The 23,020-nt window shown below is 39.5% G+C and overlaps 1 protein-coding gene across 1 annotated transcript; it reads left to right on the forward strand.

Annotated features, from left to right (window-relative positions):
• Nucleotides 1-5,070: 5,070 nt before the first annotated feature.
• Nucleotides 5,071-21,955, forward strand: TMCO5A (transmembrane and coiled-coil domains 5A). Its single transcript, XM_017530902.1, has 12 exons — nt 5,071-5,137; nt 5,711-5,802; nt 6,803-6,952; nt 7,349-7,472; nt 7,858-7,908; nt 8,646-8,717; nt 11,514-11,570; nt 12,042-12,101; nt 12,545-12,609; nt 13,713-13,770; nt 17,948-17,988; nt 21,570-21,955. Exons 3-12 carry the CDS (start codon nt 6,813-6,815, stop codon nt 21,766-21,768), a joined length of 867 nt encoding a protein of 288 aa, XP_017386391.1. The 5' UTR covers nt 5,071-5,137; nt 5,711-5,802; nt 6,803-6,812; the 3' UTR covers nt 21,769-21,955.
• The last annotated feature ends 1,065 nt before the right edge of the window (nt 21,956-23,020 follow it).

Raw genomic sequence — 23,020 nt, forward strand, 5'->3', positions numbered from 1 at the left:
TAGACAAACACGGGGATAAGGAAGGGACTCCTTCCTTCTATCCACCCTTACTGCCCTGTGTTATCTTTATCAAAAACAATGATTTTGCCACTCTTTGCTTCGAAGTCTCGAATGCCTCTTCAGGAGCTCTCAAGGTGAAACCTAAAGTCTGCAGTACATGCACGTGGTGCTCCTCAGCCAACACAGCTGTTCCTTCCCCTTCATGCCACGCCACATACACTCTTTGAGCTCTGTTTCCCAGACTTCAGCCACCCACACACCACCTTCACAGTGTTTGCTCCATTTATATTCCCTCAGAATTGCTATCAACTTAATATTTTTCTACAAACAAAGTAATGTTTTTACTTAAAATTATCCTCATTCTAAGCAATATCTTTTAGTCACGTTTTAAGGTACTACTTACCATTTTACTATATATTTAACTATTACTCTTGAAATTAACTTTCGAAAACTAAAAAGTTGATCTCTGTGTCACGTTAAACCACCAACTGTTCAGGTAACACCACTGGTATGTACTGCTCCAGACAGAAACTACAGTGACTTTATTATATACTGAGCATTCTGTGCCTTTGAACCTGTTTTTTGTTTTTTGTTTTTTCGCATCCAAAATCGTTTTATTAAGAGGGCAGGATCCAGGGTTAGTTTTTGTAGCCTTGGCTGGCCCGTCAGCCTCTGGCGCGCTCAAACATCCGGCCCTTGGAGCGAACGTAGGGTTTGGTGTGGCTGTGCGGAGTTCCTGGGGCCTGAACCTGTTGTTTTCCTCCTGTTACAGTGTCCTTCCTATTTTCTGGTAAAGTTATTCCCTTCCCTTAGGATTAACTGAACCCAAAGTTACCTCCCCATGATAGCTTCCCCAAATCACTTAAAGCTGTTTCTTCTTTGTATTCAAAGCACTTTCTCACTACTTTCTACCTTTCTTCACCATGACGTTTATCACATTGTAGGGCCATACTATGTACATGTCTGTCTCCTTTATGAAACTGAGCAGTCATCTGTGGGTCATTCCATTATCTAGGTCTGTGCATAATAGCTGCTCAATAAAGATATTTGTTAAACAAAGAATGATAGATATGTAGCCAAAGCTAAGTTAATGATATCATTTACAGCATGATTATCTCAGCACACTATTATTTTGGTTAAACAAAAGATGCCCCAGAATCTTAATGTATGGAAGATTCTCTAAAATTATCAAATAAGACTAACAAAAATTAAATATGTTTTCCATATATGGCAGAAAGAACACAGAGTTGGAAGACTTGAGAAAAAAGTATAAAGTTACATCAGAAGTCAGTGTAAATTTTTTTCCTAAGACTTTGCATGTAAAGTTATTCTAGTTCTTCTTTTTTAGGAATCCTCCATTTAATTATCACTTATGAATTGCAAATTTTAAAGATAAAAGTTAGAAAAGCAAATTTAAAATAAAGCAAAGGGTGATTAAAGCAGCAACCAAGCATTGGTTATCTCTGATGAAATGACCTCATTTAAAACAACAACAAAATGTTACCAATATGAAGCCTACACTAAATAACTGCTCCATAGTAGTAATATTATAATGGGCGGGGGCGGTGGACATCCTGAAGAAGCTCCCAATTCCTGGATCCGAAGAGGTTCTTGGCCTGCCTTACCCTGAAGAATGGGGAAAGGGGTGCTAGAGACGCACTGAGCTCACCATTGGAATAAATATCATAGACCCAAAGAGTTTTGTGAAGAAGTGATTTATTAGGCAGAGAGAGAGAAAGAGAAAGACAGCTCCCATGCTGCCATGGGAAGGGATCCAGAGAATGAACCTATATAGGGAGGGAGCAGCAGAATTTTAACCCTTGAGCTATTCCCTCCCCATTCATGTTCTCATCCAAGGAGAGGAGTTCTTTCAAACTTCCTCTGGAGTGATTGATCTTTGACTCTGATACCAGATTGGCTACTTGGTCCACAACTCTGAGTTAGAAAGCCCCCTCCTCCCAGAGCCTTTGGAGGGCTTTTTGGACAAGGGAGCCCACCTGGATTTCTCTACCTAACCCAGAGGGCAGACAAAGCACTTGACATTCCCTGATGGAGGGGTGGAGCCAGGAAATTCCTGCCTTTGAAACCCTGCCCCTCCCAGACCCAGGAAGAGTCCCTGAGTACCTCCATGTTATAATTGAGAAAATTCCTTTTTCCTGTTGCACTCTTCCAGCCTTACAGAAGAATGAGTCAGAAAATGTTCCGGGTATAGTCATACATATGGGGGATTTTTTGTTTATTGCTTTTTAAACCCAGCGAGACAGTTATTCCCTCTTGTTCTTATTTTTCTTATATTTTCTATTTTGAATACTGATTCATAAAGGGTCAAAATACAAGTTGTTTTATATTTTGTTTATACTGAAAATTATAAGGCTTATACAAATAAAATCTTTGAACGTTTTTATAAGGGTGGGATCTCTCAGCAAGTCTACTTCATGGGGCAAGTCATGGCAGCAAAAAGTTAAGCCAAAAACAGCTGCTCTAAAGCTGCACTGGGTGTTAATCAAACCATCTCCCAAATAGCAGGGAGGCTTATATCAAACATCTTAATTTGCCCCCAAGCTCCTGTTTTTACCTTGATTTAATAATTCCCAGTGACCGCAATCTGTTGTCCTCATCCCACACAAGGCCTCAAGCCTGGGGTTCTACTGCTCATACCAACTTGCCTTCAGTAGCCCCTCAAGGAGAAAAGCTCCCCAGGAAGGAGATCGAGCTTTATTTTTATCCCAGTTAAAGTCCCTGTCCAATGCATTAACAGCTTTCATAACCTTGGTCCAGGGCATTTCCTGCAGAAGCTATAACCAGCTGGGGTTAATGAACTCTCCCTACCATTAATTCCTAGGAGAGGCCATTGGCCTGAATTGTTACTTAATTACTCTTCTGTGTACAGCTTCATAAAGCAATGAAATGTCTTCTTTCAGGAAGAAGGGAGATGGTAATGGGGGTCATCAGAGGCCATTAATTTTACAAATAGTTTATTGGAAACTACAGTATGTTAAGAAGTCACTCTGGCTCACAAATCAACTCAACGTGGTCCTTACTAAGCAGAGATCCAAAACTTCACAAGTTTCCGTGACTCGCATACACAAAAAGTTACAAGTGGTGCAGAATCTTATCAAAGGTACACACCACCTTCAGGAATGCAGAAATATATTCTCTAGATTCTGCAACTGATCGTACCTTCCCCTCTAGCTCTTAATCCTAAAGTTGGCAGAAAAGAATAAAGCCAATTTTAGATTTCATTAAATTTTCCAATTTAAACATGTCAGGTTTTCTCAGTCTTTTAAGGAGACTCCCCCTCTCTAGAGTGCTCCTCTTTCCCAAGATGGTAGCAGGTACAAAAAAAAAACTCTGTATCCAGGCAGCCTCATAGGAAAAGCTTTGGGTCTTCATACCTCCCCATAGTGCTCCCAAATCTGCTGGACTCTGTGTCCACCTCAGCACAGCTGGAGAGCTTCTCTTGTCCACCAAGCTTCTTACCACACCTACACCCCACTCCCAAGTCAGAGAGCGCTCGGTTGCTTTTTCTGCACCACCAAAATTATACTTGAAACAACCTCCCCACCATACTCAAAACAGGTATACACACTGCATTTGCTCTTACCTCCTTCACCTGTTTATGTTTCCTCATGGTAGTGCTACGAAGCAAAAGAGGCTCCCTGCCCAATGCGCTGGAAGCCAATACTATGATACAAGATTTTCTGGGAAAAGAAAAGCTTTTTACTGTAGCTCTACCAACAAGGAGACAGGGGTCCAACTCAAATTTGTCTCCCTGTTTGAAGGGGAAGCCTCTATCTTTTATTAGAAAAGGTTTAGGGAGTGGATTCTAGAATTAGCAAATGGCTGGCAGAAGAAAAAGGGAGGTCTGGAAAGTCCTCAGGCATCCACAGTTATCTCTTCATGCCTCCTCATGGGTCCCATGTGCAAATTCAAGAGAAATTAATATAAAACCTGCACTGGAAATTTGGGCTGTGACATCAGTAAGCTTGTTCTGCACAGACTCCAGTTGGCCCTATTGGTTCCAACCAATTTCAGCCAGCTTTTTTGTTTTTAAATCTCTCAAATGGAAGTAGTTTCAGCATTTCAGCGAATAGTTTCTTTTCTTACCTGCTTCTCTGCAAGCTCAAGAATTTGTTTCTGGTTTCTTTAATTCTTTGGGGTATGGTTTCAGCAGTCTCCTCTTTTATCGTATTAAGTAAAAATAATGTTATTTATTTTATTGTGTTACCAGTCCCCCTACACACACACACACACACCCCTTTAAATATAGACTTCGTGAGATCAATAGCTTTTGGCTGTTTTGTTCATGCGTTCTCTCCAGTGCTTAGAACAGAGCCTAGAAGACAAACATCATGCTCATTCAGTGTTCCAGTGTTTGTTGAATAAATGAGTAGTTAGTTGACTACATGATGAAATCAGACTGCTGGTTAAAGGACCTAGACTTTTCATTTTAGTTACACTGGTTTCCAGCACATTGTGCAGTGATCTTCTTTTGCTTGGTAACACTGCCACAAGGAAACATGTGAAGGAGGTAAGAGCAAAAGCAGTGTGTGTATGTGTTTTGAGTATGGTGGGGAGGTTGTTGCAAGTATAATTTTGGTGGTGCAGAAAAAGCAACTGAGCATACTCAGACCTGGAAGTGGAGTGTAGATGTGGTAAGAAGCTTCGTGGACAAGAGAAGCTCTCTGGTGGTGCTGAGGTGGACACAGAGCCCAGCAGATCTGGGAGCACTAGGGAAGCCATGAAGACCCGAAGCTTTTTCTGTGAGTCTTCCTGGGTACATAGCTTTTTCTTTTATCTGCTACCATCATGGGAAAGAAGAGCCCTCTCGAGAGGGAGAATCTCCTTAAAAGACTGAGAAAATTAAAGATAAAGCTCTCTTCCTCAGGCAGGAAGAGGGACTGGCCATGAAATCCACACACTCATCTAGGCTCTGAACTCTGCACAAATGAAGAGAAACCATTGCCACCCACCCCACTATGACATGTTGCCCCACCCATCCTATGTCAAAAGAAGAGTCATGACCTCTCAGAATGTTCTGAGATTCTACTGGATAGTTCCAGTGTAGAAAGATTAGACTCCTCAGAAGCTAATTGACTAGAGAAGGATCAGGAAGACAAGACACATCCAAAGGGAGGTAGAGTTTGTAGAAGAAATGGAGGGGAGAAAAGAAAACTAAGGGGAAGAGAGAGCCAAATGATTGACCTGTCCTTGGTTTTCTGAGCCCTCTTTAATACTAAAAATCTTAATATCTGGAAATTCTGGCATAAGCCAAAATAGAAAGCAGAGATTATTTTTCCGGGCAGTTGTAAACCTACATCCACGCCCATGGGGACTTATGGAAAGCAACTGGCCTAGAACAAAAAGAGACCTAAATATTTATTGCCTCTATTTCTTCATAGTGTCTTGTATAAACTTCCAAAGGGTTTTATGTTGATAAGTCATCTCTGACTATGTCTGCTAACAGGACATATATTCCAGCATTATCCCTTTATCCTGACTGTATCTTTACTAGGGTATAATCAGATCATGGGCAGAAGAATCGAAGGGCTGAGATTTGTCATGGTTAAATGTGAGAATTACAGGGAGAAAACCAGTTAATTTGGCTTCTATTTTTCAGTAGAAGCAAAATATAAATAGTAGTTACTCTGTCCTTCATAAATGAACCCATTTCCCCAATTCATTAGATACAACTCTGTTGGCATTTTAGGGAATCTACAATGGAAGGACACAAGAAAGCTCAGCTAGATTAAGTAGTCATTATTATGCAAAGCCATATCCAGGGACCAAGGTGTGAAGCAGGTTTGCTACTGAACCCTTCCCTCATCTTCCTGCCTCCTTTTCCCATTCTACTCCTGTTTACGCACCCACCTCTGCACCCTACCCCAAGCATGCCATACCCTTCTGAAGTGATTACTGTAAATCCCCCAACCAAGCAAGCTCTTCCAAGATAGTACTTAACGTTTCAATATCATCCTTCATGCCTATCTAAAACAAAAGCCCTGTACCTCACAACGCTATTTGTGGTTAATCAATTCAAAGACAAATCAATGAATTAATTTACATTAGAAGAAAAAAAAAAAATATATATATATATATATATATATATATATATATCTCAAGTACGTCCCATGTGCTCTTTCTGAAATACTCTAGAGTTACCATTATTTCATTTAAATTTACTTCAAAAAAGATGTTTGCATTCTTGAAAGCTATGCCTAGAGCCTATTTGTGTGTGCTCAATGGAATGCCTCTCATGGTAACAATTTCAAACTTTGCAGCAGGCAAGTAAGGGAGAAGTATTGAGGTAGGAGGAGGAAGGGAAAGACTGAAGCCCTAACATGCTGGTGGAAACCTTTTGTGGCTCTGCAGAAAGCCAGGCCTAACCGGAAGTGATGTGACAGGATCTTAGACATAAGTGTTCAATAAAAGGGTACTGCATAAGCAGGTTTTGTGAGCAGTTTATCTAAGAAAAGATTTCCAAGAGAAAGATTTCTCTATAATGCAAGGGTTATTTAAGGAAGCAAAGCTTCTCATGAAACCAGAGTGAAGGTGCACTATTAGATTGATGACTTTGGAGGGAAAGTCATCAATCTGGGAAAGACCCTTGCTGACTGAGCTGAGAATTATCGAAACAGTTGTAGATCATGATAAACAAAGGCAATTTTTCAAGAATGAAAATGTTAGGTCCCCAGAGAAAGTGAGGTTAATAAACTCTATGTCTTTAGATATCCTTTCTGGCCCAATGATTATTGATATTAAGATAACAGGCCCTTGTTCATTTTGGGAACTGAGTCTATAGGTCAGAGAAAATGGAAATCTTAAGATTGGCCCAGTCAAAAAGAAACATTACCAGTTTGAACACGGACCTTGAAAGGGATATGCAGAGACTAGATGAAGCAAATCAGGAACTTCTGCTCAAAATCCGAGAGAGAGAAGATAAGATTCGGAGGTGAGTATTAGGGCTTCATGAGGGAAGTTTCCGATCCAAAGAAGGGGTGGAGGACTAAAACAAAAACTGAATTTTCCTGCTTGCTCTACAGACCTCTATGTTGTGTGGCAAAAAGTTACTTCTTCATTCTTTGACATTTCTCTTGAATACTGAAGCACAGCAAGTTTCAAATAGATTCCTAAAAGAGTAGAGAACATTGGAGTGTTTGGCTTAGCAATCAGGCAGGTCTTCCTTCTTGTAATATTGAAGTGATCATGATCCGATGGATTCAGTAAGGGTTTTTGCTCGAGACTGATGTACTATGTTCCTGAATTTCTTTTATATCTGATATCTGTGTTTTATCAGTTCTGAAACTGCCAAACATGGGTCCTCATAGCGTAAGTTTGTGTTGTCCAGGCTGGAAAGTGAGATCACTCAGACGGGAGACCTGGTGGAAGACGAAGAGTGGGAGAAGGAGAACCGTACCACGATGGAAAGGGAAAGAGCCCTGCAGGAGCTGGGAGAAGAAACAGACAGACTTGTAAGCAAGAAGCTGGGAAGAGCCAATTAATAGGTTGCATTCCTTATTCCATCCCTCATCAGTTGTCAGATTAGCTTGTCTCTCCTTTTTATACATGAAGAGTAGCCACCTCCAAACGTCATGCTAGAATTTATCCATGCATGGAAGGGGATATATTTGGTAATGTGTTTGGCTTCTTCAGTAATGTTTAATATTGGGAAGTCCTGCAGATGGGCCTCTATATCCCCGTACTTCAACATGATTTAATCTCAACACACACATGGCATTATGCAAATAAGGTCAAGTTACTGCAGGAAAATATAGCTGGGGTGAAACGGACAGCAATCAACTGAAAAAGAACAGATGAATACAGAGGCAGACTTACACTCTTATTTCTCTCTCAAAGGAAAAGAAGAATGAAACGTTGGTCCACAGTATAACAGAACTTCAACGAAAGGTGAGGTGGGGTTCTTGTGTTCTCCAGTGTCCCCACAACAGCACCATTCATCAAAGAGGCAAGGCTGGGGGGAAGTGATCAGAGGACCCGTAAGTCAGAGACCCCTGTACGTGAAGTGCGAACTACTCTAATCCACTCTCCCAAGGCCGAAGTTCATGATCTAAATGTTACAGATTTTCTCTGTAAGCATGAGGGGAAAGGAATAGATGGAATATTTAGTAATCTCATGGGTTCTTCTTACTATCACCAGAAAACAGATTCCAACAGATACTCTGTTGAAGTCATTAACTAGATCCTTTGTGGTGAGAGGTTAATTTTCTTTCAACAGAGACTTTTTAAACAACAACAACAATTACCTTAATCCCCAAGGATTTCCTTTTTCGTATGTAGGCATTTCAAATACCTCAACAGCTCCTCAGAATACAGTGGACTTCCAGTGACTACCCTGCCCTCTGAGAGTAGCCTTCTACTGCAGAGGGCTGTATCCCTGAGTAATCCAGCATGAATTGGGGGTTCAAGAAAGTACTCCTGCCTTGAGTCTCTAGCATCAGTGGCCAAGACTAGTGAGAAGAAGATGGAGGTAGAACAAAGATGTTTTCACAGGCCACCAAATATCTACCAAACAACCATGCCCTGGAAAGTTTTATCAAGGCCATAGTTACAAACCTCCACACACTAGAGAAAGTCTTTGTCTTCTATACGTTTTAATGTAATATATTTTTTATTTGAAACTACAGCTTACAAGGAAATCACAAAAGATAACCAATTGTGAACAAAGCAATCCAGATGGAGACCCAGAAGAGATAAAGGTAAATGAAAAAGTAATCCTAAATGTGGCTGGGCTATGTAGCCAGGAAACAAGCTGTTAAGTCGGAAATCATTGCAACATTGGACAAATTCTTGGTAGTTTTCCCCCATGTAAAGCTTAAGCTTGGGCCACTGAGTGCTGAATTCTTCTCTGCCTTTATTAAGGAATGGCACTCTTAAGTCTGATTGGTTTTTCTCTCTTCTGCTAGGTAGAGCAGGGCACAAATGCATATGTAACACTTGAGGCAGTTGAAGTCCCTAGTTTAAAGCCACAGCGCATAATTTGGTGTATGAAGTTGAGTAATTTAATCACTCCCTCTCAGCCTCAGTTTCAAGATTAAATGAATTGTGTATATAAAATGTTCTTTTCTTTTTTGGATGGCTCCAACTTCAAAACGATGTGTAAGTTTTAAGTTATTATTTAAAAGTCTTGCTGAAGCGCATGTATACATTCATAGAGGCAGCACTAGGTTTTTATGTCTACTGAGTGCTCGGCAATTTATGTACCCTGGCACGGATCCCAATCCAGAAAAGGATTCAATTAATCACTTGTGTATTTAATATTACGACTACCTGCTAAGCATATCATACTCTGCTTGGCATGTCTCTAATTGTGTTTCAGAGCTAAGAACCTGAGGCTAGACGCAACCTATTTGATGAGAGAGAGGGAGAAATTTCTTGTATATATTCATGGGGTACAAGTGCCATTTTGCTATAACGACATATTATGTTGTGGAGACTTCGTTTTTCTTCAGGGAGCAGATAAAAAAAAATTTGGCACATTCTCTACAATTACATCTTCATCCTTGCCTTATCTAACCTGTCTGTTCCTTCTTTATAAAGCCCACACTTGGTTGTGTGTATGAAACCTCTGAAGATCTGGACACATAGAAAATAGAAATAGAAAATGAAAATATGGAAAATGACTCTCCTATCTTCTGCTGGCCAATTTAGTTTTGGTGACCACAAAAGTAAGAAGTCTGAAGCCACCAAACAAGCTTGCTTGGCTCTGCTCATTCAGATTAGTTATCTGGAAAGAGAGAAATCAGGAAGAAATTGGAGCCAAAATTAGGAAGGATTATAAAGAAAGCTGAGTATCATCTGACTGCAGTGGTCAAAACACTGATTTGCTTCAAGATCATTTCTTTTTGAAGCAATGATTTGAAGCAAATCATTTCTTTTTGAAGCCAGAATTGAATAGTGACACTTTAAGTCTGGCTATGTTCACTATGTTAACTGATAGACAACGGAGTTTAGTGTTAGTCAGAATAACGGCCATCATTTGGCTAGTTAGCCCTGAAGAGTTCAAGAGTATTGTTTAATCCTTTGAACCACTCTTTTGCCCACCTATTTTATTGAATTGTCAGGTGATAGCTCTAATTCTGTGACATGTACAGGATCTCTTCTGCTTCTGTTCCTCTGACATGCTAGGAATCAGTGCAGCAGCTTAATGGGCTGCCTAATTCAACCCTTTGTGACTCACACCATTGGCTTGAAACTATGTATCCCTTAGCATCCTTGGCTGACTGGCCCTAGATGTCATTGAACAAAGAGTGAAGCAACTGTTAGAAGAGTCCAGATGTGAAATAACAGCACCTAGATGAAAGTGGGAACAGCAGAGCTGAAAAAGAAGGAAGAATGGTCATGTCTGCTCTTCTGCCAAATTATCTCTCAGATGCATCCTTTCCTGTCTACCACTTCTGTTGCTACTGTTTTTTTACAAGCCACCGTAACCCCTTACCTGGACAAGAGAAGTTACCTTTCAACCAGTCTCTCTGCTTCTATTTTCACACGCATCTCTTTTTTTCAGACACATAAAAGGCTATTCTCTAAAAACCAGAATCAGATTGTGTCTTTAGACTTCAAGCCTCTCCTGCCTTCTCACTGCAATTAGAACAAAGAACTGAAATCCTTTTAGAAGCCACACGGCCCTACACAATCTAGTCTGTCTACCTTTCCCCCCTTGTCTCCTACCTACCAATTTTCCTTATGCTCTGGCCACACAATTCCTTCACACAAGCCAAATCTGTGTTAACTTCATGGTCTTGGCCCTTGCCATACCCTTCTAAGAGAACATATTTCTCTGGATCTCCATTTAGCTAGCACTTATCATTTAGGCTTTAGCTCGACCAGCATCACATCAGAGAGGCCTTTGCCAACCACCACCTCTAACATCACCACTACCATTACTATCTTCCATCACATTAATGTTTTTGTTTCCTTCATAGCACATACCATTATCATGTTGATGTATCTGTTGTGTCTCCCTGTTAGAATGCCAGCTCTGTGAGGGTGGAAAGCCGGTTCATCCTGTTACTACTGTATCTTAAGTACCACTCCCTGCTCCACGACACACACATACTTCACTCCAGAATAGTGGTTGATATAGAATGCTCTTTTGCCAAGTATTGCAGGAAATAAAAGGGCGAGGAAGGCATACGGGAAGGGAGAAAGGAATAAGCAAACATCTTAGAGTCTGGCTACATTAAAAGGAAAAGGAAGAGTGAAGTTTTTCAAAACTGGTATTATTTTTAAGAGAAATGGCTAAGTAACAGTAGGAAGCTAAGAACTGAAGTTTAGAGGCAGCATTAGATGAAGACTAAAAAGTAGGGAGTATAAAAGAGCAAGTTCACCAAGCAACTGCAAAGGGCACTGGGTGGTTTCACCCCTCTGTCAGGAGGTGTGTGACATTGTGGCCCCAAGGCCCCTCACAGCTCGTAAGGCCACCTTGGAGACAGCATTCCATTCCTGCACAGCTTTCACCTTGCCCAGTTAGCAGTCTCTTTTGCTTTCTTTAGGCTAAGTTACAACAGCTAGAAGCTTCCTATGCACGCCAAGAGAAGGAGCTGCTCAAGGTAACAGCAGGAACTTCAATGTGACTTATCCCTAAAAAGGAAAACGTGATCCTTGGTCAGACAATCTATTTCTCAAATGAGTGATTTACATTAAGGTTCCAGATCCAAGACCATGATGGGGCTAGGGAGGGGTAAAGAAAAGGAAGATAAACACAATCCCTGAGGTTACCTTCTCTTTCACATTTTTTTTTACAGAATACACTCTACAGCATGTATCTCACAAATATTAGTATTTATCTTTTCCGCTCCCAATTGCCCGCAAATGCCCCCTTTGACCTATAACTCCCATTTAGCTTATTTACCTTAAAAGAAGGAAATACATTTATCTGTACAGCAAAAATAATAAATAAATAAAATTTAGAACAGTTAGAAAACCACATTTAGGAGTTGGGACACAGGAGGAAACAAGTATGCTTGCGTTCTTATAACAATTTGCTGAAGTATATACACAACCAAATTTTGATTTCCCAGGTAATGAAGGACTATGCATTTGTGGCCCAGCTCTGTGAAGATCAAGCCTTCTGCATAAAGGTAGAGCTTCTTGGTAAAGGGATAGCAAAGAGTTTATTAAGGTACAGCATGAAATAGAACCAGGATTTTCAAAAACTACTGTCTAGAACAATTTCAACACTTCAGGGTGGCACTACTGGGAGACTTTGAGGTCATCAGCACCCCACTAACAATATCACTCTATTTGTCTTTGACTCCATGGGAATTCCTGCCCTGGTCTCCCACTCTCTGTGCTGTTAATAATGCACACTGCTATTTATAATGTCAATTATGCCCAGAAACATATCCAGTGGTGAGGCATAGCGAGAGATCAAGAGTAGTGGTGGGGTAGGTTTATGAAAGCAGAGAAGGTGGCAGTGGGAATACCAAGCATTCATGAGACCATGTAATAATAAGTGATTATGCTTAGAAAAATTATAATGCTTCTAAGTAGTAACTGTAGCTTCCTTTGTTTCTCTTTGAAGAAGTACCAGGAAACGTTGAGGAAAATAGAAGAAGAACTAGAGGCTCGGTTCCTTGAGAGAGAAGTGTGAGCTTTGGCAAAGGACCATCCTGGTTTTGGCAGTAACTCCATCTCAGCCTGAGTCAGAGCAAACAATTCCCAGACCAATTTCTATTTGGAATTGAAGGAGTCCCGACCCCACATATCTTTCCCCTCTGTTAGTGATCTGGTTGACCTCTGGTAAATCACACCAACTTAAAAAATCCCGTCATTCTCCCATTCTTCTAAAAGACTACAGACACACCTCTCCCTTCATAATTTATCACATTATTATTTGGGTCGATATTAAGAGTAGAAACAGGTACTTTAAAAAGAGTTGGTGGTCAGTCACTTTGATAAGTCAGGTATTCCTTATATGTCACAGAAAGGCCTTTTAATTAATACCATCCTCAATTCCCCCAAATACATGGAAACTCAACCATATGGGATAGGCATGAAACTAATCTCTAGACTCAGACTACAGGTACCACATTTATAATGTGAATTGTAAAATCAGAATTGTACACTGTATTGAGCTATGAATATTTAAAATTAGAAATTATAAAGGGAAAGCACTCCACAAAATACACTGTTTGTCAGAAGTCTAAGTGGTGAGAAATCCAAACCAAAAACCTCACCTCCATTTCTCGACCTTCTTTGTAAGTTAAATCTTAACTCAGTCAAGAAGTATTTCTATTTATGAAATACTTTCAAATCCTTGGATCAAGAGCAAGAGATCAAAACTGCATATTGTCTCTCTATAGGCCAAGTACAAACTGTGGACCAGGGTCCTGGGACTTGTAGGTCCCTGGTCCTAAAGGACACCTTCAAGTCACTTAAGATCCTTGCTGAACATTGGTTTATGGCTTGACTGTTAAGCCAAGACAGTCAACCTAGAACAGGTTGCCCAGTAGAATTTTCTGTGCTAGTTAGCAGATAAAACTAACTACATATGACAATTGAGTTCACAAAAGACATATTCAACTGCGGAAATAAATTTTAACTTTAATTAAATAGCTCCGGGCAGCCAGTAGTTACAATATTGGATAGTACAGATTTAGAATATCAAGCTATTTTTGAAATAACCATACCATAGTATTAATATATTAGTGCACTTTGTTCAATTTCTGTCCTGGCTCTTATCTTCATAGATCAAAACTCACGAGCATGAACTCTGTGGAAAAAGAGCATACCAGCCAACATAATGAGGTGAACACTCCACTCTCTCTTCAGCTTCTCACGGTGTCGTTGCCTTTCAAAGTCTCCAGCAAACTGTATATAATCACCAAATATATACCCAATGTTGCCATGTGCATTTTCCATGAACAGTACCAGCTATAATTACAGAGCATTCCAACCCTAAACAAAGTAGATGCTAAGGAACAAACTACGTTCTTCTCATTCTGCCATACAAATAACAGGTTTTCAAAAAACTAGCCAAAGACCTAAGAGAACTCCAAATGGAGGCAAGAAGCGACCTTAATTGAGGGTATGCTCACTCTATAGAAAAAGGCCAACACAGGGCATATACACCACCTCTTCCATCTCCTGCAATCATAGTATTCTTTCCTGAAGATCTTGACATGGTCCCTAATCTCTCACATCATAGAGCACCCACCGGCTGTTATCATCTAGTTAGAGTTGGCCTGTGAGTTAACACATAGAAAGCTATTGCTTCTTTGTGTCAGAGTTTCAGCATCTGTTCATATTTAACATTATGAAGTCACCAGCACACATGCAAAGGTCTGAGGGAAACAGAACACTTTCGTACAGAGCACCAATCCTCTTAGCCTGCTTCATGTCTTCTGGTAGCAAAGACAAAGGGTTAAAGTTCGACTTTTGGTGGGTTTTAATTTTGTAATTTATGTTAGCTTTAGAGTCCAGGTTGACAATCATCAGAAATTTCATACAGTCGAGATAAATTCTCAGAAAAGAGAGCTCATCTCTTCCTTAAAAGCAAATATCAAATAATGACCATTGTGCTTGGGTCATCCAAGTATTTGGATATATATTAGGCCATGTCCATGGTTGTCAGCGTTCTGAACAAGTCATTCTGGCACCAAAGCTTGCATATTCTGCTTAGTAAACAAAATCCCTGAAACTAACTCGACCCACTTCTGCAGAACCAAGTTTTTGACATCTCCAATGTGTCCTACATCTCTCCCAACAACTCATCAAAGTATTCCTTCTAACTATCTATCAGAGAAAAAAAAAATAAAGTTGCCTACATCAAGCCCATTAGGGTCTCATGAAGGTTCAATGACCTAGTGATGTCTGAGCAACTTTAGAGAGAGGATCCTGAGCAACTGACTGGCATGCCATGTAATCTTACTTAAACTATCAAACAAAATGCATAATCCTGAAAGTTTCTTTCTAATTCTGATTCTGTGAGCCTCATTTCCACAGCTCTAATTTTTTTTTTTTTTTGGTAGGAAGATGAGGTCTCACTGTGGTGTTCAGGCTGGTCTTGAATCCATGGACTCCTGGGTTCCTCCCACCTCAGCCTCCCAAGTAGCTAGGGCTACAGGCACCCACCACCATGCCTGGCTTTCTCTAAAATGTGATCATAATTCCTCTTTTTATCTCACAAGGAAGTTAAAAGGACAATGAAATAACTGAGAAAGTATTTTGAAATAAGAATGCCACAGCAATACAGGATGTATCCTCATCTTTAGATTTTTTCTTCACTTTTAAGTTCAGGGGTACATGTGCAGGATGTGCCCCATCACCTAGGTATTAAGCCCTGCTATTAGCTTTTCTTCATGATGTCCTCCCTCCCACTACCTCATACCTGCTGACAAGCCCCGGTGTGTGGTGTTCCCCTGCATGTGTCCATGTGTTCTCATCATTCAACTCCCACTTATAAGTAAGAACATGCAGTGTTTGTGTTTGTTTCTGTGTTAGTTTGCTGAGGAAAATGGCTTCCAATTCCATCCATGTCCCTGTAAAGGACATGATCTCATTCCTTTTTATGTCTGCCTAGTATTCCATGATGTATATGTATCACATTTTCTTTATCCAGTCTATCACTGATGGACACTTAGGTCGATTCCGTGTTTTTGCTATTGTGAAAAGTGCTGCAATGAATATTTGTGTGTATGTGTCTCTCTGATAGAATGATTTATATTCCTTTGGGTATATACCCAGTAGTGACATTGCTGGGTCAAATGGTATTTCTGCTTGTAGGTCTTTAAGGAATTGCCACACTGTCTGCCACAATGGTTGAACTAATTTATACTCCCACCAACAGTGTAAAAGCATTATTTTTTTCTGCAACCTCACCAGCATCTGTTGTTTTTTGACATTTTAATAATAGCAATTCTGACTGGTGTGAGATGGTATCTCATTGTGGTTTTGATATGCATTTCTCTAATGATCAGTAAGGTTTTTTTCGTATGTTTTTTGCTTGCATGTATGTCTTCTTTTGATAAGTGTCTGTTCACATCCTTTGCCCACTTTTTAATGGGTTGTTTTTGTTCTAAGTCTGTTTAAGTTCCTTATAGACTCTGGGTATTAGACCTTTGTCAGATGCACAGTTTGTAAAAATTGTCTCCTATTCTGTAGGTTGTGTATACACTCTGGTAATAGTTTATTATTCTGTGCAGAAGCTGTTTTGTTTAATTAGATCACATTTGTCAATTTTTGCTTTCTTTGCAATTGCTTTTGGCATTTTCCTCATAAAATCTTTGCCCCTGTGTATGTTCATGGTATTGCCAGGACTTTCTTCTAGGGTTTTTACAGTTCTGGGTTTTACATTTAAGTCTTTAAATCATCTTCAGTTAATTTATGTATATTATGCAAGGAAGGGGTCCAGTTTCAATTTCCTGCAATAGGCTAGCCTGTTTTCCCAACACCATTTATTAAATAGGGAGTCCTTTCCCTATTGTTTGTTTTTGTCAGGTTTGTTGAAAATCAGATGGTTGTAGGTGAAAAGTTTCTTTCTGAGTTCTCTATTCTATTCCATTGGTATCAGTGTCTGTTTTTGTACTAGTACCATGCTGTTTGGGTTACTATAGCCTTCTAGATAGTTTGAAGTCAGGTAGTGTGATGCCTTCAGCTTTGTTCTTTTTGCTTATGATTGTTTTGGCTATTAGGTTTCTTTTTTGGTTACAAATGAATTTTAAAATCTTTTTTCTAATTCTGTGAAGAATGTCAGTGGTAGTTTAATGGGAATAGCACTGACTTTATAAATTACTTTGGACAGTATGGCTATTTTCACAATATTGATTCTTCCTATCCATGAACATGGAATGTTTTTCCATTAGTTTGAGTCCTCTCTGATTTCTTTCAGCAGTGGTTTGCAGTTCTCCTTGAAGGAGTCTTTCACTTCCCTTGGTAGGTGTAGTTTTTTTTTTTTTTTTCTCTTTGTAGCAATTGTGAATGGGAGTTCATTCATGATTTGGCTGTTTGCCTGTTGTTTGTTTATAGGAATGCTGTGACTTTTGCACATTGATTTTGTATCCTAAGACTTTGTTTCTTTTCAGCTGAAGAGATTTTGGGCTCAGATGATGGGGTTTTCTAGATTAAGATCACGTCACTGAAAACAAAGACAATTTTACTTCTTCTTTCCCTATTTGAATACCTTTTATTTATTACTCTTTAATGAATGCCCTGGCCAAAACTTCCAATACTATGTTGAATAGGATTGGTGAGAGAGGGCATCCTTGTCTTGTGCCAGTTTTCAATGGGAATGCTTCCAGCTTCTGCCCATTCAGTATGATATTGGCTGTGGGTTTGTCATATGTGGCTCTTATTATTTTGAGGCATGTTCTTTCAATACCTAGTTTATTGAGAGTTTTTAACATGAAGGAATCAGAGGCCTTCATCTATTGAGATAACCATCTAGGTTTTGTTTTTAGTTCTGTTTATGTGATGGATTATGTTTATTGATTTGTGTGTGTTGAACCAACCTTGCATCCTGGGGATGAAGGCAAATTTGTTCACTCATCTTTAAATTTTTATAGCTTTTGAGACTTATCTCTTAAGATGTATTTATATAGTTTTCTTAGCCTACAAACTTCTCTAAGGGTCACTGGCTGAGCAGGAGATGGAATAGTATAGCTGAGAGAGCCAAGAATGTGGACTCAGAGAATCCAGATTCCAGGCCCAGTCCTGCCACTAACCAGCTGTGTGACCTTGGACAACATACTTTGCCTTTCTATGCCTTAGTCTGGTCATATAAATATGAAAAAAGGTAGAATGAATAATACTAATAAATATATTTTTTAATTTTCGCCTGAAAATTTTATGTGCTTATGCATATAAAAAGAATTTGTCAAAGTTATCTAAATAATATTTAACTAATGGCTCACACTAAATATTGCTGGACAATGATAATAACCTCCAGAAATTGCTTATTTATCAATATCCTTTCATCTTTTTCCAGGGTATGCCTACCCATAAGACAGCAGTATTATTCAGTAAAAAGTAAGTAAAATATCTTTAAGTAAACTTCCTATAAAATTGGGAGCCCTAGAAGCCTAAACTAGAACCTCGTTCGTGCACACACACACATACACACACACACATGAGTCAAGTCAACAAACTGTCATTGACTATTTCTCAATCCTAATGATACAACTTACTTGCTTAAAGGTAATTAATAATCTCAACTTTCCATTATTAATAGCCTTGTGATAATAAGAAACAGGAATTTGATTATGTAAAAGAAATGTGGCAAATCTCTTATTTATTGCATTTTCCCTTTAACAATATGAATTAGATTGATGTATCTGGTTTCCTAGTAGCTTCTGTAGATTAGATGAAGACTGTCACATGCTAGTATAACACTGCAAGAATTATGAGAAAGAGCATCTAACAGTATTCAACACATAATGGTTACTCAAAACTACTTGTTAAATTGAATAAGAATTTAAGACTCAAACACCTGAGTTGATATTCATCCTGAGGGAATCACTGTGATAGCAAAGTAAAAATTGGTATTCATGAAGCCCCTACATTTTCAAGAAAAGGTCAAATTACATTCAATATAATCTGTTTAAGAAGGCATAAAGAAACATATATTCAAAATGGTATTAAATATGATTTAGACAGAGTTCCATCAAAATGGTTAACATAAAATTATTGGTGCTTAAAGGTCAGCTTCAATTGTCTGGAAAATTTGCTTAAGGAGAATACCCCTTCATACCAGATAAATCAAATGTTACATCTTTCAATATTCCCAAACACAATATTCCTGAAACAATTAGCCGAATTTTCTGTAGAACTCCTAGTTTGTTATCTTATGCTCTAACACCAGGGCCCACCATGGCAATGACTGTGTGGACTTCTAGAATAAGGACTGTCTGCCTAAAGAGAGTTGGTATCCTCAAGGGAATCTTACAAAAGACATCCTGCAAGTCTTGCTCATCATGTCAAACTACAAATGCCTTTCCACTTGTTCTGCCACAACATCCTGTGGGCACAGGTACATCGGGCACTAACTCAAGAGACAAGAAAGCTCAGCTATTCCTAGGATTTTCCCTGGGAATGAAATCCCAGAACCTCTCATGTACATTGCCTCAAATTTCATGAAGAGTAGTGGGAAGATTTTTCAAGGGCTTCTGATTCTAATTTTGACCAAGGTGCTGTACTAAAACGAGTACTGGCTCCTGTCACCAAGATCACCCATAGCAGCAAACTTGAGAAAAGTGGAGGGGGATGAGCTGTTTTTGACTGATAAGGGTGAACAATGAATTTGTCCTGGGGCAGAGATATCCCAAAACAGCTGGGTAAGGATAATACAGGAAAGAAATAGAAAAGGCTTACTCATACAAATCATATTAAATAAAGCCATAAGGTCGGCCGGGCGCAGTGGCTCATGCCTGTAATCCCATCACTTTGGGGGGCCAAGGCGGGCAGATCATGAGGTCAAGAGGTAGAGACCATCCTGGCCAACATGGTGAAGCCCCATCTCTACTAAAAAATACAAAAATTAGCTAGGCACAGTGGCGCATGCCAGGAGTCCCAGCTACTCAGGAGGCTGAGGCAGGAGAATTGCTTGAACCGGGGAGGCGGAGGTTGCAGTGAGCCGAGATTGTGCCACTGCATTCCAGCCTGGTGCCTGGCGACAAAGCAAGACTGTGTCTCCAAAAAAGAAAATGCCTTAAGGCCTAAATAACTCATCAGTTGAAAGAAAAAAAATCAAGACCACTATAAGGAGGTTTATAAAAAAATATTACAAAATGTTACAGATAACATGAATGATAGAAGACAACATAATCTTGGATAGAAACTCATTTATCAAGAAAGTAAGAACTGCCTCCAAATGACTAATAAATTCAACTTATTTCAAGTCTAACTCTCCAAATGGTTTTCCATGGAATCAAATAAAATAAATCTAAAATATACTGTATACGGAAGAATAAAGAGTCAAGAATAACCTGGACAGTTTTAAAGAGCACGGAGTAGGGAACATGCCCTTCCAGATACCAGGACTTACCATGACACTATAGTAATTATTATAGTGTGATATTGGGACAGGAATATGAAAACTGCCTAGTGGAATGGAACAAAGAGTTCAGAAATTGTGCACACAGCAAACTTTGGTATGTGACAGTGATTGCATGTGAAACGAAAAGGAAGAACAGCAGGAAAAAAACGGTTATCTATGAGATTGGATCACTAAATATAAAAGGCAAGCCCAGATGCGTTAAAGATGTAAATGCTTTTTAAAAAAAATTAAAATCTTCGAAACTCTGTATTATTTTTTATGCTACATAATAAATTATCTCCAAAACTTAGTGACTTCAAAGAACAAACATTTATTAGCTCATGTTTTCTGTGGGCCAGGAATCCACTTAGCTAAGTGGTTGTAGTTCGGTATCTGTCATGAAGTTGCAGTTAGGATGTAGACCGAAATTGCAGTGATTAGAAGGTTGGGCTGCAGCTAGAAGTTATATTTCTAAGGTAACTAACTCACACATGCAGCAACCTCTTTCTGGTAGTTGACAGAAAGTCTCAGTTCTCACTGCATAGACCCTTCCATAGGGCTGCTTGAGTGTCCTCACAGCATGACTGCTGGCTTCCTCCAAAGAGCATGGAGGAAACTACAATGCCTTTATGATGTAATCTAGGAAGCTATAGTACACACTGTGACTTCCACCATATTCTATTCTTCAGAAGTAAGTTATTAAGTCCAACCCACACTCCAATGGAGGGGAATCCTCTTGAAAGGAGGAGTAGCAAGCCATCTGTAGACACATTTTTAAACTGCCATAGGCTTTTAATAGAAAATATGAGTATCTTTTGCATCTTGGGATAGGGAATTTTTTTTAAAACGACACAAAAAGCATTGATTCTAAAGAAAGAAAAGATTGACAAACTAGACCCTACTAAAATTGAGAACTGTTTTTAACATTCCAGAGCAAGTCAAAGTTATAAAGTTGGGAGGATATATAACAATACATACAATGGAAAAGGATTAATATCAAGAACATAAAAGAAATTCTTTCAAATCACTAAGAAAAGCTCAAACTACCTTGTAGTTAAATGGGCAAGAAGAAACACATAAAACCAATAAACCTATGAACAGATGTTAATCTTCATTGTAATCAGGGAAATCCACATTGAGGCCATAATGAGAGATTATTTTCCACCGATTTGATCAGCGAAAGTGTTTAAACCTGATAATATCACGCGTTGGAGAAGATATGGGTCCGCAAAAACCTATACCTTGCTGGAGGCTTATAAACCAATCCAACTGTTTTGAAAAAGAACTCGCCAAAACAAAACCAAAAATAAACAAAACCAAAAATAAGAGAATGAAACGATTTTAGTGATAAATGCTACCAAGAAAATAAAACATGGTAATGGACAGAGAATAACCAGCAGGCCAGAACATGGGAAAGGGGAGCTGCCACTACAAAGGGTTGTCAGGAAAGCGGGTGACAATGCATGGGAAACATTTGAGTATCGGTAAGGAGCCAGACGCGCATTCAGGTATGACTTGTTTTTTGTTCCAAGTTTTCTAACCTCTGGTTAACAGTTTGTTGGCTTTCTCTTTGCAGGTTTTTTTGCTGTCTGTTTTTCATCGCCCTGTTTTTCATCAGACTGCTGAGCTACGTGATTTTTCATGTAAGGTTTATAAATCCAGATCTCCTCGTCAATGTACTGCCCAGGGTACTGAGCAGGAGCATCTTATGGAAGCTCAGATGCGTCTTCTTTCCATCTCTCACACTTGAGACAGAGGACATGTTACCCCACTGATCCCGAAGAAATATCCTTGAGCAACAGAAGGGAAGTGGGTTGCTAGCATGTAGAAAGAAGGCAGGAGACTTGGAGAGGAAAGAGGTTTGCTTCAGTTTTTTCCTCAAGGTTTGCCTACTTGACTACCTTCTCTCTCCATGTCATCTATCTGAGATTAACCTCGTCCAGTAAAAAGCTCTGTAATAGATTTATGTGGCTCTATGGATCAGCTGAATAGTACCTGATAGTAAACAAATTTGACCATTAGGGGAATTATATAAATGCTAAGAAAAGCTAATTTATTATTCTAGTAAATCTAAAAAATCTGACACACTGGGTCCCTGAAATGCAGAAGATTACTTACTACTTATATTAGAACTCATAGTTTGTGAGTGACCTTAGCTTAAAGTAATTTATGCCAAATACATAAATAATTATATTTACACATTTAAATATAAAATAAAAAGCCTATGAAAAAGCCAGGCAAGACAGCAGAAGACTCCACCAATGATTCCCCCTTCAAAAACACCAATTTAACAACTATCTACATAAAGAAAGCACCTTCATAAGAATGAAAAATCAGGTGAGCACTCACAGTACATAGTTTTAACTTCATATCGCTGAAAGAGGCACTGAAGAGGTAAGAAAACCAGTCTGGAATCACCAAAACCGCCGCTTCCCCTTCCTCCAGCAGCAGGAGTGTGGTATAGAGAGCATTTCTGTGTGCTGGGGAGAGAAAGATTGCAGCATTTGCGGGACATTGAACTCAGTGGTTCCCTATTACAACAGAAAACAAAACCAGATCAAACTCAGCTGACACCTGCCAGCAAGGAATAATTTAAACCAGCCGTAGCCAGAGGAGAATTGCTAATCCCAGCTGTCAGGATTTAAGTTTTGATAAGCCTTGCCACTCCCAAGCTAAAGTATTCTGGAGACTTAAATAAACTTGAAATTCCTAGGTGAGTACTAGTGCTTTACCAGGCCCAGACACAGTGGACTTGGTGGGGAGCCGTGGTGTCAGGCTGTCTAAGGGAGTGCTGGAATCATCCCTCCCCTAACCCCAGACAGCACAGGTCGTGGCTCCAAAAGAGACCCCTCTCCTCTGCTCAAGGAGGACCCAAGTTGGGAGGACTTTGTCTTGCGTCTTGAGTCGCAGCTCCAGCCACAGGAAAATAGGGCACCAGTCTGAGTCATGAGGCCCCTTTTCTAGGCCCTAGCTCCAAGATGACATTGTTAGACACAGCATGGGTCAGAAGGGAAGCTGCTACCTTGA

The sequence above is a fragment of the Cebus imitator genome, unplaced genomic scaffold (assembly GCF_001604975.1).
Source record: "Cebus imitator isolate Cc_AM_T3 unplaced genomic scaffold, Cebus_imitator-1.0 Scaffold70, whole genome shotgun sequence".
In the NCBI taxonomy this organism is placed as follows: domain Eukaryota; kingdom Metazoa; phylum Chordata; class Mammalia; order Primates; family Cebidae; genus Cebus; species Cebus imitator.